This window comes from Melanerpes formicivorus, unplaced genomic scaffold (assembly GCF_026170545.1).
Source record: "Melanerpes formicivorus ecotype bairdi unplaced genomic scaffold, bMelFor1.0.p_v2 SCAF_161, whole genome shotgun sequence".
Lineage (NCBI taxonomy): Eukaryota > Metazoa > Chordata > Aves > Piciformes > Picidae > Melanerpes > Melanerpes formicivorus.
This window is the reverse complement of record NW_027142513.1, coordinates 560,469-576,197: the sequence shown is the minus strand read 5'-3', so window position 1 is coordinate 576,197 and position 15,729 is coordinate 560,469. Positions and strand designations below refer to the sequence as shown.

Genomic DNA, 15,729 nt, shown 5'->3' with positions numbered 1-15,729 from the left:
AGTGCTGCTTTTCAATTTATTTGTTAAACGAGTTACACTAGTGTACAACTTCCAGTGGATGTTGAGAACTCCTCCCATTCTGGGAAATGTACTCCTTAGGACATTTGACAATGTGGGGAAGCCTGTCCACTGCACTGTTGTAGATAAGCTCATCTGTTGGGTTTTTTGTTGTTGCTGTTGCAAGTTGGCTGGCATTGGATGAGGAAGATTTCACTCAGCTGTTGCAAATATGAAGTATAACATTTACTACGGAGCAATTTACAGTGATGGCATGTCCTACCTTCAGGAGTTTCTGGTCTAAATAAACTGTATTATAACCACTGTACACACGTTTGGCACATTACATTGTGGTACAGAGTGCATGAGCCTGCATATTTTAGTTGGAATTTCCAGGTTTGTGGCAGAGTTACTGGAGTAAGGCTTCAACAATGTTTAAACAGTTTACTGGTACTAATTTGTAACTCTGTAGGACTTGCTTGTTGGAGGAAGGTGACAGAGACATAAACATGGTTTGAAGAGTCAGCAGAGAGGCAAAGGTTTGAAGGGTTGTAGAGACTAAATTACCATCGGAGCCTCTAGAAATGACTTTTTAAGAATGTTCAAGCCCTATTAGATAATGAGGGAGGTTATGTGCTGCATTGTATTCCATTCTTTAGGTGAAGGATACTTTCCAGTGCTGTCAGGCACACTAAATCTGTTATCTAATATTTTAATATTCCAATTTTTAATATTATAGGTATCTACAAAGAACAGTAAAACACCCAACCTTGTTACAGGATCCAGATTTAAGACAGTTCTTGGAAAGTTCTGAGGTATTTGAGTTCTTTTAAGTTCTCCTATTTATTTCTAGATATGGTAACCTACAAAGCAATATGTACTGTTTGTACTGAGACCCAATGCCCTAAATTCATATGAAATCAAATCAGATTGTACCCTTCACAGGACAGAACTGCCCAGGTTTCTTAGGTAATGGTGTGACTCTGCTTCTGATAAAACTGAGTGGTAATAACCAAAAACTATTTGCTGTTCAGTGACTTCTCAAGTGAGTTCATATGTCCAGTTCTGAGTAAAGCTTATCATGCAAGATGAAAATACATAGTTGATCTTACTGATTGTTAAATAATATGAAGAACCAAACTGGCTTGGAAGCAGCTTTCTTGCCTCTAGAGATCCAACTTAAGGGGTGTTGCTAGGGTATTATGAAAACACTAGCAGTGCTGTTGGCTAGGCTAAGTGTGAACAGAGGACTTCAGTCACCTGTGTAGTCAATTTCACAATACCAAAGTATTGTTAGTGATGCATAATATCTCTTTATATATGTACATAATGAATTCATTGTAATACTTCACTGTCTTTAGGCCAATGTCAATATCTTAGTTATACTAATAAGTCAGAGAGACATTACTACTGACAAAAGTTTCATTGATAGATATCTTACCATGGATTTGTCAATGCTGCTGACAGAGTATCACATGAAGGGTAAATGGCCTGACATAGAGGCCACCTTGTATGGCACATTAGGGCTAGCCTGAATAGTATTGTCAATTAAATTCAAAATTTGTTAACTTACCCTTGAGGATTTCTAAAAACTTAAGCAAATGCACAGTTGTTTTACTATGCATGAGGTAGGTTCTAAAATCTGCTCTATACAGAAAAGCAAAAATACATCAACTGTTTGTAATCAGTACACAGTACAAATCTTGCATTGCAATTAAATGTTTTACAGAATTTCTTTTGTGTAATTTGTTATAAATCAAAGCTTTTCTGTTCCTTTAGCAGTTTGTTCTCTGTGGCTAGTTACAACCTTTGGCTAGTTCATAACAACTTTGGACAAGTGCATTGTTTGTTCCATTTAAATGTAAAGATGTAGAAGAAAAGTAAATAGTCTAAGTTTTCCTCTTGAGAATGTAGAAGTAGTAAATCTGAGAAATTGGATTCCACCATATTGGAGCACATAGGAGTAAAGAAAACACTATATCCTTTCCTTTTCCCTCTGTGCCCAGTTAAACCTCCATCCTTTTAACCAATCTGTTTGCCCTTATTTGTCATTCAATTCCAGCTGCCGAGAGCGGTTAACACCCAGGCTCTGAGTGGAGCAGGAATATTGAGGATGGTAAACAAGGCTGCCGACGCTGTCAACAAAATGACAATCAAGATGAATGAATCGGATGCAGTAAGAGCTGATTTTTCGGCTTGAATAATGAGACGAATTAATGAGCCTCAACAATTGCATTTTAAAGCTGTAGAAGTAGAAAATGGGTTATTAATTTGCTTACTGGCTTGAATTCTTAGCTGTATCAGCTGACCACCCTGGCAGTACATGGATAATTTGCTTCTTTAAAACCAGAAATGCTGGTGGTAATCTAATTTGTAATGCTGGATTCTTTCATCTTTTGTCAGTGGTTTGAAGAAAAACAACAGCAATTTGAGAATCTAGATCAGCAACTTAGAAAACTTCATGCCAGTGTCGAAGCATTAGTCTGCCACAGAAAAGGTAACTTTACTTTTATGTGAGTGCATGAATTGAAGAGCTTAGAACTTTAGGAAATGGCAATAAAATGAGCTTAGTATGCCAGGACTCTTAAATAATTAATAGAGTTGTACAATAGATTTTAATGCAAAAATCTTCTAATTGTACCCTGTAGTGCTCAAGCATTTTGATATACCAGGTTGTAATCTTAATTTTATCCAGAATATCTATAATTCTCAAAGTTAACTATGCTGATTTGGCATAAATTTTTTTTATCTTGTGGAGATTAGATACTACACCTGGCAGTGATTCTGCTACAGTAAATATCCATAGATGTATCTCTAGGTCTTACGATAAGAGTCATTACCTTCTGAACAGAAAAGTGGCTGCATAAATCCATTTAAGCATCTTTTGATTCAAAGCCATCGAAAAACAACCTCTTCCTGGAGTATTGCGCCATTAACTGAATTCCTGCTCTTAAACAGGAATTTACTTTTCTCAGTTTGGTTCATGTAATGATACATCATCAAGCTACTGTGAGCATTTCTGGAAACATAGTATCAGAGTATCAACTTTCAGTTTACCTATTCTAAATAGAAGCAAAGCCTGCAAGTTTGTGGTTTAATCACCTGTGCTGCTGTTTTGCCAAAGATTGCTTTCTCTTGGTTTAAAAAAACACAAACACCAAAGCTTTGATTTGTAGCTCGCAGAAGACCTTCTGGTGCTACTGTATTATGTTAAAATACGGGGTCACCTTTTGGTGTCGATTTGGTGAAAATTTTATAAATTGTTTTCTCATAACTCCATCAGGAATTACTCTCTGGAGTAGGAAATGTTTGGCTAGATAGCCTTAAAAGTATTTCAAGAAATAACATGTGTGTGTTTGTCACCTGGTCATAGATCTCAAGAAAAGCTGTGTTTTAAATACCTTGAAGACATTTTGCTTCTGGAAACATTTCTGGTGTTCTGATGATTCTGCGGAAGCAGCACAGTAGCACAATCTGCACTTGTAATCCTGATGAAGTAAATGAGATTGAACATTTGTTCAAAGGTCCTTCACAGGACTTAACTTTGTACAGAATGACTTAGATGGAATTTGATGAGATAATTGTCCTAGTATTTAATATATAAGCTCAAAACTTTACCTTGATAGATGCCAGGCATGCTGGTGTGTGGGTTGTCTTTAGTTCTAAGACATCAGAATGTGGCAAGACATTACAGTATGCACAGCTAAAGGTATTTTGGTTAACGAAACAGTGCAACAGAAAGAAATTCCACCCATGAGGGCGGTGGTTTTGTGAAATTGTTGGGTTTTTTCCACTCTGAAATGCCTGAAGAACTGTGCTATAGACCTGTTAAAATTGTTTCTAATTTGCTCTGTAGGTCGCTTTGCTTTTGTTTTGCGCATTTGCATTTTCACTGAACTGGATAATACTTCAGTGATAGTTTTTTCCCTATGTTTTGCTAGACAGAGTAAGCATTTCACTGAAAAACTCAGCAAAACATTACTAATGCAGGATTTTTTCTCCTAACTGTGGTTTCATTGTGATCCCCTTGTGTATTTTATCATGAACTTAGAGTTTTCAGTTGATGAAGATAGGGTTGATGCAGGGCAGAGGTCACCACACCACTGATCTGTGCTGTAACATAGTATAACAAATTATCTACATTTTACTGAACGTTACTCACTGTATTTCAGAACTTTCAGCCAACACAGCTGCGTTTGCTAAAAGTGCTGCCATGTTAGGTAATTCTGAGGACCACACTGCTCTGTCTAGAGCCTTATCTCAACTTGCAGAGGTTGAGGAGAAGATAGATCAGTTGCATCAAGAACAAGCTTTTGCTGATTTCTATCTGTTCTCAGAGCTTCTTGGTGATTATATTCGTCTCATTGCTGCAGTAAAAGTGAGTACTACTAAGAAAAATACTTGGGTTTGTGTTTAAAATATCATTCTCCAACTTGTAGATTTAGAGTAAATGAATGTCTGCATTTGCACACGGTAGCACAGGTAAGACTACATTTGTCCCTGAAGTTCTAGCTGAGTTAAATGATCAGTTATTCAAACGATTAAAATAGTTGTGATCAAAAATGGGGATGGATAAATAATGCACATGGTGAACATCTACCTGACCAGTACTAATTTTGCACAGCATTTGATGACAGCATGCACTACTGTGTTTAAGCATGCTGTACTTGTTTCTTTAATGTTATGCATTTTTATAGCATAGAATCATAGAATTGTTAGGGTTGGAAGGGACCTCAAGGATCATCTAGTTTCAACCTCCCTGCCATGGGCAGGGACACCTCACACTAAATCAGGTTGCTCAGAGCCACATCTAGCCTGTCCTGAAAAACCTCAAGGGATGGGGCTTCTACCACCTCCCTGGGCAACCTGTTCCAGTGTCTCATCACCCTCATGGTGAAGAATGTCTTTCTAACATCCAATCTGAATCTACACATTTCTAGTGTTGTTCCATTCCGTCTAGTCCTATCTACCTGACACCTTAAAAAGTACCTCACCAGCTTTCTTGTAGGCCCCCTTAAGATACTGGAAGGCCACAATAAGGTCTCCTTGGAGCCTTCTCTTCTCCAGACTGATTAGCCCCAACTTTCTTAGTCTGCCTGCATAATCACTCTAGCCTTTTAATCACCCTCCTGGCCATTCTCTGGACCTGTCAGCATGTCCAGATCCTTCGTGTAATAGGGACTCCAGAACTGGATGCAGGACTCCAGAACTGGATGCAGGACTCCAGAACTGGATGCAGTACTCCAGATGGGGTCTCACCAGAGCAGAGTAGAGAAGAATCACCTCCCTTGACCTGCTGGTTATACTTCTCTTGATGCAGCCCAGGATGTGATTGGCTTTCCAGGCTGCAAATGCACACTGGTGGCTCATGTTAAGCTTCTCATCCACCAGCACCCCCAAGTCCTTTTATTCAGGACTGCTCTCAAGCCAGTTGCTGCCCAGCCTGTGTTGGTGCTTGGGATTGCATCAACCCTGATGCAGGACCTTGCATTTAGTCTTTTCAAGGTCAAGGCTGTCAAGGTCCCTCTGGATGCCATCCCTTCCCTCCAGCACGTCAGCTGCACCACACAGCTTGCTGTCGTCAGCAAACCTGCTGAGGGTGCACTCAATGCCACTGTCCATGTCACCAACAAACATGTTAAACAAGACTGGTCCCAGTAATAATCCCTGAGGGACTCCACTTGTCACTGGCCTCCACTTGGACATAGACCCATTGACAGCCGCCCTATGGGTGTGGCCATCAAACCAGTTCTTTATCCACTGAATGGTCCATCCATCAAACCCATACTGCATCAGCCTGGAGACCAGGATGTGGTGCGGGACAGTGTCAAAGGCTTTGCTCAGGTCCAGGTAAATGATGTCAGTTGCTCAGCCTTTATCTATTAATGTTGTGACCTTGTCATAGAAGGCCACCAGGTTTGTCAGGCAGGACTTGCCCTTGGTGAAGCTGTGCTAATTATACCCAGTTATCTCTTCATTATTCTTCTGCCTCAGCAGCACCTCCAGGAGGATCTGCTCCATGATCATACTGGGCACAGAGGTGAGACTGACTGGCCTGTAGTTCCCTGGGGGGAATTTCATCACTCTTTCCCTTTTTGAAAATGGGGGGGTATGTTTTCCCTTTTTCAGTCAGTGGGCCTTCCCCAGACTTCCATGACTTTCGGAATATACTAGAGAGTGGTTTAGCAACCTCATCTGCCAGTTGCCTCAGCACCCATGGGTATATCTCATCAGGTCCCATGGGCTCAAACACTTCCAGATTCTTCAGATGATCATGAACCCGATCTTCACTCACAATGGGCATGTCCTTCTTCCAGTCCTTGCCATTATATTCTGTTATTCCAGGAGCCATTGCCAGTGAAGACTGAGGTGAAGAAGTTACTGAGAACCTCAGCCTTCTCCACATCACTTTTCACCAGTTCACCTGTTAACTTTCTGAGGGGGGCCACATCTTCCCTAGTCTTCTTTTTAACATTAATATACCTATAGAAATTTTATGTGTTCCTCTTGATTTCCCTGGCTAGATTTAATTCTAACTGGGCTTTAGCTTTTCTAACCAGGTCTCTTGCTCCTTGGGTAGTTCCTTATGTGCCACTCATTACAGCTGTCCTCTCTTCCACTCCTTGTAGTTTCTTTTTGTGTGCCAACGTGTCCAGGAGTTCCTTGTTCATCCAGGCAGGTCTCCTAACATTCTTTCCTGCTTTCCTCTTTGTGGGTATACTTTGCTTCTGGGCAAGGAGAAGGTGATCCATGAACATTGACCAGCTGTCCTGGGCCCCTCTTCCCTGTAGGGCTTTGTCCCACGATACTTTGGCCAGCAGATCCCTGAAGCAATCGAAGTCTGCATGTCCAGGATTGTAAGCTTGGCATACGTCCTCCTAGTTGCCCTAAGGACCTTAAATTCTATTGCTTCATGGTCACTGAAGCCAAGGTTATCCCTGAGCCTCACACTGGTGACCAGCCCTTCCCTATTGGTGAGAAGAAGGTCTAGCATAGCATCTTCTCTCGTTGCTTCCTCTACCACCTGGAGGAGGAAGTTGTCATCTATGCATACCAGGAACATCCTGGTACCTAGCTGCATTGTCCCTCCAGCAGATGTCAGGGTGTTTGAAATCCTCCACAAGGACCAGGGTTTGTGAACATGAAGCCACTTCTGTTTGCCTGTGGAGGATCTCATCTGCTTGGTTCTGTTGGTCAGGTGGCCTGTAGCAGACCCCTACAGCAACATCACCTTCCCCTGTCTTCCCTTCAATCATCACCGATATGCTCTCAACCATCTCAACATCCTTCCCCAGGTGGAGCTCCACAGATTCCAGCTGGTCACTGATACAGAGGGCAACACCTCCTCCCCTCCTACCCTGCCTGTCCTTCCTAAAGAGCTTGTATCCGTCTCTACATTCCAGTCACGGGAATCATCCCACAAAGTTTCACTAATAGCCACTATGTCATAGCATCCTGGCAGTGCAGTGGCCCTTAATTCATCCTGTTTATTGCCCAAACTGTGTGCATTTGCATAGAGGCACTTCAGTTGGGCTGGCCATGCCTCCCTCTTAGGTGAATCCCCCTTGATTCTCTTGGGGTGTCCCAGTGCTTCGTCTTTGGCTTGCCTCAGAGCTACAGGTTGAGAGCCCTTTCTAGCAGTCCATCCCTCTGCCTCTGGTGAGCTGCCCCAATGTTTGTTACAGGCAAGCATGAGATTAGTAACCCCTTCCCTCTTCAAATCCAGTTTAAAGCCCTATCAATGAGCCCTGCCAACTCCTGCCTTAGAATCCTTTTTCCCCAAGGGACAAGTGCATCACATTGGTTGCTTGCTGGTCTGGTGCCCTGTAAACTGATATGTGATCATAAAATCCAAGCCACTGTCAATTACACCAGTCCTGGAGCCACGAATTGACCTGTTGACTCTTCCTAAATGTTCCCTCATCCATTGCTGATGTCAGGGGGATGCAGGAGAACACAACTTGAGCTCCTGATCCCTTTAGCAGTTGCCCCAGGGTCCTGCAGTCTCTTTTAATTGATTGTGAGCCTCTCACTGCTGCATCATCACTACCCACCTGAAAAACCAGAATGGGTAATAGTCTGAAGGACTCAAAAGGGTTGGAAGTTTACCCGAGACATCCTTTACCCAGGCACCGTGAAGACAGCAGACCTCTCTATGAAGTGCATTTGATCTGTATATCCGGCCCTCCACTCCCCTCAGCAGGGAGTCACCTACGACAATGACCCTTCAATTTTTCTTTTCAGGTTCAGTTTTTATGGCTGTCTTGAGGTGAGTCAGCCTTGGTGGCACTTCTGGCCTTTGTGGCACTTTTGGCCTTTGTGAGCCCCCATCCTTGCTTAAAACCAGCTCCTCTTGTAGAGCCTCATACCTGTCCTGCAAGGGCCCTATAGGTGGTGTGCTTCTTAAAGGATCTTGCTTGCTCCTTTTGTATCGTTTGTTTTGTTAGGTAGCAACCTGTTCCCGTTGACCCTGCACATGTGAATTGTTACAGGAAGGCTGGGGGTGCTTGCTGATGAGAGGATATTGAATCCTCTCCTCCACTAAGAGTTAACTTCCATTTCTGTAAAGATCAGCATGCTCAAAAATTTTCAGGAACATAATTTGGCTGTATTTGACAGCTATCAAATACTTCCTTTAAATAAGAAACAGAACTTGTGGATCTAGATCTTATTACAGAAAATACTCGCTTTTGGTGTAATTCATGCTGCTCAGCATAATTAGGTTTTGATATGGGAGGGTATGTCTGCAAACTTTTTTATCCAGCAACATCTTTTAATTTGACAGGTTGTTGGGAGTATATATAGTTCTTTTTGTTTTCCTTTTTTTTCCCAATGTGTATACTTCTGCTACTTTAGTCCATAATTAACAGAAATGTATTGTTGAATTGCTGTGTAATGCATGTACAAAAAAAGTTTGCCAGAATCTACATTCAGGGAAGTACTTGCTGAAGAGAACACTCTGTAATAGTTGTTTTGGTAATGGTTTAATGGAATGAGGTACATAAAATGGTTTGGGGTATTACAGTGTCTGCACTGAAAAAGGCTTCTTGATCACTCTGTTATTTGCGGAAGGTAGAGTTGTCCAAGCACGCCATTGAATGAAATGCAAGATGATGTGGTAAACACAGTGAAGTTTCTTGGAGTATACTTTTTCCAGTTTTACCCAGAATTAGCTTTTCCTGCTAGGAATTTAGATTGCCCTAACAATTCCAGTTGCTTAATAAATTTGTCTGTACTTCAAGGGTGTGTTTGATCATCGAATGAAATGCTGGCAGAAATGGCAAGATGCTCAAGTCACTTTACAAAAAAAACGTGAAGCTGAAGCAAAGCTCCAACTTGCCAACAAACCTGATAAACTGCAGCAAGCTAAAGATGAGATAAAAGAGGTAATGTTATCAAACATTATTTTGGAGGTCATAATTTCTGTGTTAGCTCATTCATTCTGCAATAATGCCCTACTTTATACCATTTTTTATTTACAAATCACTCATTTGCTGTTTTCCATATTTACTGAAATTTTTAAAGGATAATATTTTAAATATTAAATGTAGGATCTGTAAGGCAGTTAATACTGTCTCTACAGAGTCTGGGAGCTGGGTGGAGGGGAACATGCCAAGATAAATAATACTTTTAACTGTTAATAGATTGCTTGGGTAGGCAGAGGAGCGTGTTTTGGCTTATAAAGCCAAAATCTAGCTAAGAAGACTAATGGAAAACTGTTCCTGTGTTTCGCTTAGTTATGCAGCTTATGTACCCATATATATATATATGTATGTATATATGGTGTAATTTCAGTAGAAATAAGTCTAACGTTGAAGTGTCATAATTTATACACTTTTTCTGTCATGCTTCACCAAGGAAATTGAAGAGGTAGGACAACTTAATTATTTAATGTCAATGCATTCAAATTATGCACTAGTATTCTCTCATTAAATAATAAGAGAACATCATTGCGGATTTCAAGCTCTCTTCTGCAGCTACTTTGGCTTCCTCATTGGTCACTAACCACATGCTGCTGTGTTATTTCTGTCTTTTAATATATTTTGCATAGTGTTGAAATTGTTCATTAACTTGTCTTTCTCTTTATTAAAAAAGGCCTTTGTTTACTGTGAAAACTTAGTGTCACTCTTATGTGACCACATTCTTGCTGGTTACCTCTCTTGATGTCACCCATCCATCCACAGTATAAGTGAGCTGGAACTCCTTGTCAAAAATGCTTCCTGAGTATTAGAAGTAGTAGGAAATACTCTGATCCATTCTCAGTCCCAATGTTAAAAGAATCAATGTTGTTCCTGATGGATGTAATTTTTCTACTTCATTGGATGGTTAGAGGAGCTTGTTAGTACACTCAAAATTTGAATATCCTGGTGGAAAGTTACTGCTGCCATTGAAATATGTGTAGAGTTGCTCAGTTTTGTTAATGGCAAACCTTCTGGCATAGAGACTGCAAAGTGGAAGCCTATGCAGCTTGACAGTCATTCCTGACTCAGCTATTTTCTGTGGGTAAAAGGCCAAAGATCAGTCCTAGAAATACCTTACTCAATAAGGAGAAATCTCTCCTCATCAGAAACTATAAGCTGTCAGACTGTTATCCAGTGATAACAGGTGTGATGAAGCTGGAATATTAGACTAATTAGGCCTATAGACACTTCCACTGAAGTCTTGGGCACCTCTTGTCACTGTGGTAGGAAGCTACAGGCAGTTTTAATCTACCTTGTAGCTAAATTTTATATTGTTTCAGTTATTAGATAACTCTTCAGGCTGTTTTACCATCAAGGACATCTCACTATGGCTTACTAAGTATCTGAAGTGTGAGGTTGATAGCTTTTTTCCACAGCATATCTAGTTAGTTAATCTAAATTTGACACTAAAAAAGTTTGTAGTAAAAGCAGTTTTAAAGTAGTGTAGGTGATGATGGTCTCTTATTGTATAGGTGGATGTAAACTAAAGAGAAACTTACCCAAAACCTGGTGTCATGTATTGTATGAGTGCTACACTCTCAATACAGCAAAATCACACAGCCACATGACTTGCTCTGAATTTTCCTTTTTTCATCATCTTACCTGTGATAACTTTTCCACTGCTGCTTTCTATGAAGACAGCTCCCACTGAACAAGAAAGCATGTGCTTTGGCTTGCTTAAGCATCATGCTTTCTGACTGCAAAGCAAATGAACATGTTCTCAGTAGCTTGTCATCTGCAGCAGAAGTATGTTAGAGATAATGATGTACTTGACCATAGGCAGAGGTGAAGATTTAATCATCTCTTCTGGGATTAGGCAAGTATAGGGAAATAACTTTTGGGACTCTTCTACTCTTGACTGGACAGGTGGTCACAGAAAGCTTACAGGTTTAGATTCCTCTTATAGCAGTGGTTGTAAATGAAGTAGTGGGTAAAAGTGTACAGATCCTTTTTCTTTTCTAAAGAATCACAGAATCTTTTCTAAGTATTAAGTGTTCCTTGATAGCAACACTAAAACGTGTTTACATTTTATCTACAGATAGCATTACCTTAGAGATATCTTTGTCTTAACTAATCTGATTACATTCTATTATACAGATTGTTATTCTGAAATTATTTTAAGACTTTTTGTTAAGTTTGACAAAAAAACCAAGCTTTCAAGCAACTATTACTAATACACTGAAATTATGATTGTCATAGAACAAATGGACAACACAACATCTTATCTCTGAATGTCTTTCCTTTGCCAGTGGGAAACAAAAGTTCAGCAAGGGGAAAAAGATTTTGAACAGATCTCCAAAACCATTCGCAAGGAAGTGGGAAGATTTGAGGCATGTATCATTTTGTCCAAGTAAATGACAGTTTTACTTTAGATAATACTGACCTTCCAAGTAGAATTGGTTAAGAGGTTAATATGCCATAATTTATCTATTAACAGAAGGAACGTGTGAAAGACTTTAAAACTGTTATTATCGAGTACTTAGAGTCGTTAGTGCAGACACAACAGCAGGTAAGATAAATTTTAAGTTTTGTACAAGTTAATATTCAGTATGTTCCTTACTAGGTTTGGATGAAAAACCAAACCACCGGGTTTTAAGTGTAGCAGTTTCTAAAACTTGAGGAACTACTTCTTATCTGTACTTTATGTACTGTACATAGTGATTACAGTTTCCCATCTATTGCTATGTTCCCTTGCACAGCTCTAACTCGGGGAAGAAAGGGAGAAGCTCCCTTAGGAATGTGGGTGAATGGAGGGTCTTGTCATCTTCTGAGACTGAAGTAATACTTTCACTTACAGATTGGAGTAAATTGTAAAAAATACATACTTAGAATTACTGGAGAGACTTGAATACTTAAATGTTTATTGCTCTTCTTAGAAAGTACTAAATATTGCTGAATATTGTAAAGCAGTAAAACAGTTTCCAGTGACTCAGAAGTAGACCTTTTCCCAAAAGAGTGTCTGGGGTATTTCCTTTATTAATTTCAGGGACATAATCCTCTGACTTTCTTTCATTAAAACAAGCTCATAAAAGTGGTATTCTTAGAGGTAAGAATAGCAAACTGAGCTTGTGAACAAATTCTATATAACTGTATTCTATAGCGTTGCATTCAGTGTATAGTAACAACTCTGTTGCTATGAGTGGAGTTCAGTATTCATTGTATGTTTTCTCACATCTTGTAATAATGTGAATGGATAATATGAAGCACCTATATCCTTTGTTAAGTGGACACCAGTTTACCACAAGAGGAGAAAAATACATCTATTTTCTTTTCCAACATTTAGTACTTAATGAGTGTTTTTCCCTTTTCTTTAAGCTAATAAAATACTGGGAAGCATTCCTACCTGAAGCCAAAGCCATTGCCTAAAAGAAGAATATTCCAAATGACAAGACACTATGGATGTTTGTCCTGGATAAAACTAAATTCCACAGTGAAATCACTTCAAATCATCCAAATAAACCACTATATATTTTATGAATTAACATGTGGCTTTTTTATATATGACAGCATTTTATTAACAAGCTGCATGTCCTGACACTCTATGAAGTGGACTGTGGCATGACGTTCTGCAATACATTGCTGAATTGAACACTATTGAGTCTTAATACTTGCACTAAAATGTGCACTGCAAGGCCAGAAAGCTGATATTTTTATTCTTTACCATACAATGTTCTGTAGTATGTTTGCCTGATCTTTATGAAACAAATTTAATCATTGATTAATGTTCACATAAACATTCCTGTACAAAATCATGTTTTTGTGATTACAATAATAAAGGGATGTACCTTGTGAAACATCAAACACTCTGGTTTTGTGTCTGTAGATATTTACTGGTGTTCTTAGAAGTAGCTTTTAGAAAAAAAATAGATTATATCAAAGGCAGAAACAATGTTTAGTAAAGAATGCTGGAGACAGTATTAAAGATCCACAAACAATTATTTGTGGTAAACTGTTCTGATTTTTAATTCTTAATCTGTTAAGTGTATTCTTTTTGCCTGAAGTTATCACTGCCTTGGTAAATATGTTAATTCTCATGGGGTCAAAACACTTGGGCAACAGAGAAATCAGAAATATCTTCAAACTGTTTTACAAAGATTCTGAAGGGTTAGGACCACATTGCATGGTGACATAACAATTATCTTGATGGACTGATAAATATCATCAGTTGTCTTCAGCAGACTCAGGATACAAAAAGGAAAAAAACCTTGCAATAATTCTGGTAATAGGGGAGGAGGAAAACTAATTAATTGCCCTGAGTGCAAGGTAGCTGTAAGCATTCTACCTGCATTTTGTGGAGTAGGAAATGTATTTGCAGAGAGCAGTTACATCTTCTGTTAAGAAATCATGGAAGCTAAACATTTTTCTGAAATGCACAATATGGGACGTGCTGCCCTGTCATTTAAATAACATATTAAACTTGTCAAGGCATATATTAGTGAGAGGTTTTCACAGAATCACAGAATGTTAGAGGCTGGAAGGGACTTTGAAAGATCATCTAGTCCAACCCCCTGCCACAGCAGAATCATGTAGAGATCATGCAGGAGCATATCCAGCCAGGTGTTGAACATCTCTGGAGAAGGAGACTCCACAGCCCCACCCCTGGCAGCCTGTTTCAGTGTTCCATCAGCCTCACAATTTAAAATATTTTCCTCATGTTTTAGTATTAAGTTGTAGATAAATATTAATCATATAAAATGAAAGTGGAACTTTTGGCTAATTGTAAGACTGCAGGATTGGTGCATGAATTTCTATTGGTTGTAGTCAAATACAAACACCCAGATCTAAGCAGAATGGAAACCTGAATTCAGCTGAACAATAATACACTCTGATTTATGCAACAAAATTTATATACTTACCAAATTGGTGGCTCTTGTTTCTGTACAACATTCTGTTGACTTCTAGGAAATTTTAAGGGAAGTACTAAAGAAAATGTTACTTTAAAAAATCCAAGCACCTTTTGAAAAAGGCAAAATGGTAAAACCTGAATCTTGTAATACTTGTACATCACTGTTAAGTCATTTGATTTGTTACTGAATTTTAAAAGTATGCTACAGGTTGATAAGAAACTGATCTAGGTGCAACACTCTAGTTTGACTTTGGCTTACTCAATACTAATGGAAATTGACCAACAGCTCAAAGTTAGACTTCACATTTGTTCCAACGAAAGTGGGCACTTCCAGAATTAAAGGCTCAATATGGACATGCAGAGCTCAAAACAGGGGAAAGTATGCTTTCATGATGTTATTTCTTTTAAGTTCTTTATCCAAGTTTTCTTAGCCCTTCATCTTTCTTCTTTTTTTTTTTTTTTTCTTCTATCAAGATTAGAATTCCGTTGAATTATGGAACAGGTTTCTTCTCTTGTGATAAGAGAATGAGAAATAGTTTTCACATTAGTCTCCTAGCACATATTATTGTGACTTTCTTTGTCTATACCGGACAATTGCAAGTGGGAATGAGTTGTGCAGGCAGTTTTTTCCTTAAAGCTAGAAGCCTGTTGGAGAATAAAATACTAATAGTATTTCTGGAATTCAGTGTCATTGCTAATACACAATCACCTTAGTTTCTTTTGCACTACAAGCTTATTTTGAACAGAAGACCCAGATTAGCTATCACATTTGGCAAGAATAGAACTCATTGTTTCAAGAATCTGATAATTTATTTTGTGTGTATGTCCCCACACTGTGAAGATTGAAGGTTTTTTATTGTCTTTCCTAGTATAAGTAAAGTATGTTTTAGCAAATCTCTTAAGCTAGGTGAATGGAGGTGCTGAACTGTTTTCTCTGTGGAGCTCACCACAGCATGTTGTACTAAATTTAAGTGTTGTTTTCCTGAAACTCCAAGCCAGTGTACCACTGAATAATCATTAGCATGAACACAATGAATATTTGCAAAAGGATGAACTACATTTGGAATGCTGTATAAAGGACAAGGTGCTACTGAAGTTTACTTTACATTTAGGTTAAAATAAACTCTGTAGATGTTTACAACAATTTTAAGTCATCCTCATTCATGTATCTATCATGTCCATGGTGCTTTCTGAATTAAAAATATATGATGTAATGTGCTTCAAACTGAAGACATTGTTACTTTTTTTCCTTACATTGCCATTCAATCTACAATAAGTCTCTGGTTCTTTAGTCACTGTCCCTTTTAAAATGGAATTTTCGGCTTCCTTGTCACTTACTCTTTCTTTTATCACTCCCAAGTAATTTCTGCTTAGGCATCTCTGGAGTTCATGCCCTAAATATGTCAGTTTCTTTCAAATTCTAGT

General features: G+C 38.9%; 1 protein-coding gene across 1 annotated transcript in view; it reads left to right on the top strand.

Moving 5' to 3' along the window:
- SNX2 (sorting nexin 2) overlaps nucleotides 1-15,448 on the top strand; it is a 41,706-nt gene extending 26,258 nt beyond the window's left edge. Inside the window, exons 8-15 of the mRNA XM_068168960.1 lie at nucleotides 737-812; nucleotides 2,060-2,173; nucleotides 2,401-2,494; nucleotides 4,170-4,375; nucleotides 9,240-9,383; nucleotides 11,708-11,788; nucleotides 11,896-11,967; nucleotides 12,774-15,448. Coding sequence (XP_068025061.1) covers nucleotides 737-812; nucleotides 2,060-2,173; nucleotides 2,401-2,494; nucleotides 4,170-4,375; nucleotides 9,240-9,383; nucleotides 11,708-11,788; nucleotides 11,896-11,967; nucleotides 12,774-12,824 — 838 coding nt within the window. The 3' untranslated portion in view covers nucleotides 12,825-15,448. The remainder of the gene's footprint in view (nucleotides 1-736; nucleotides 813-2,059; nucleotides 2,174-2,400; nucleotides 2,495-4,169; nucleotides 4,376-9,239; nucleotides 9,384-11,707; nucleotides 11,789-11,895; nucleotides 11,968-12,773) is intronic.
- The last annotated feature ends 281 nt before the right edge of the window (nucleotides 15,449-15,729 follow it).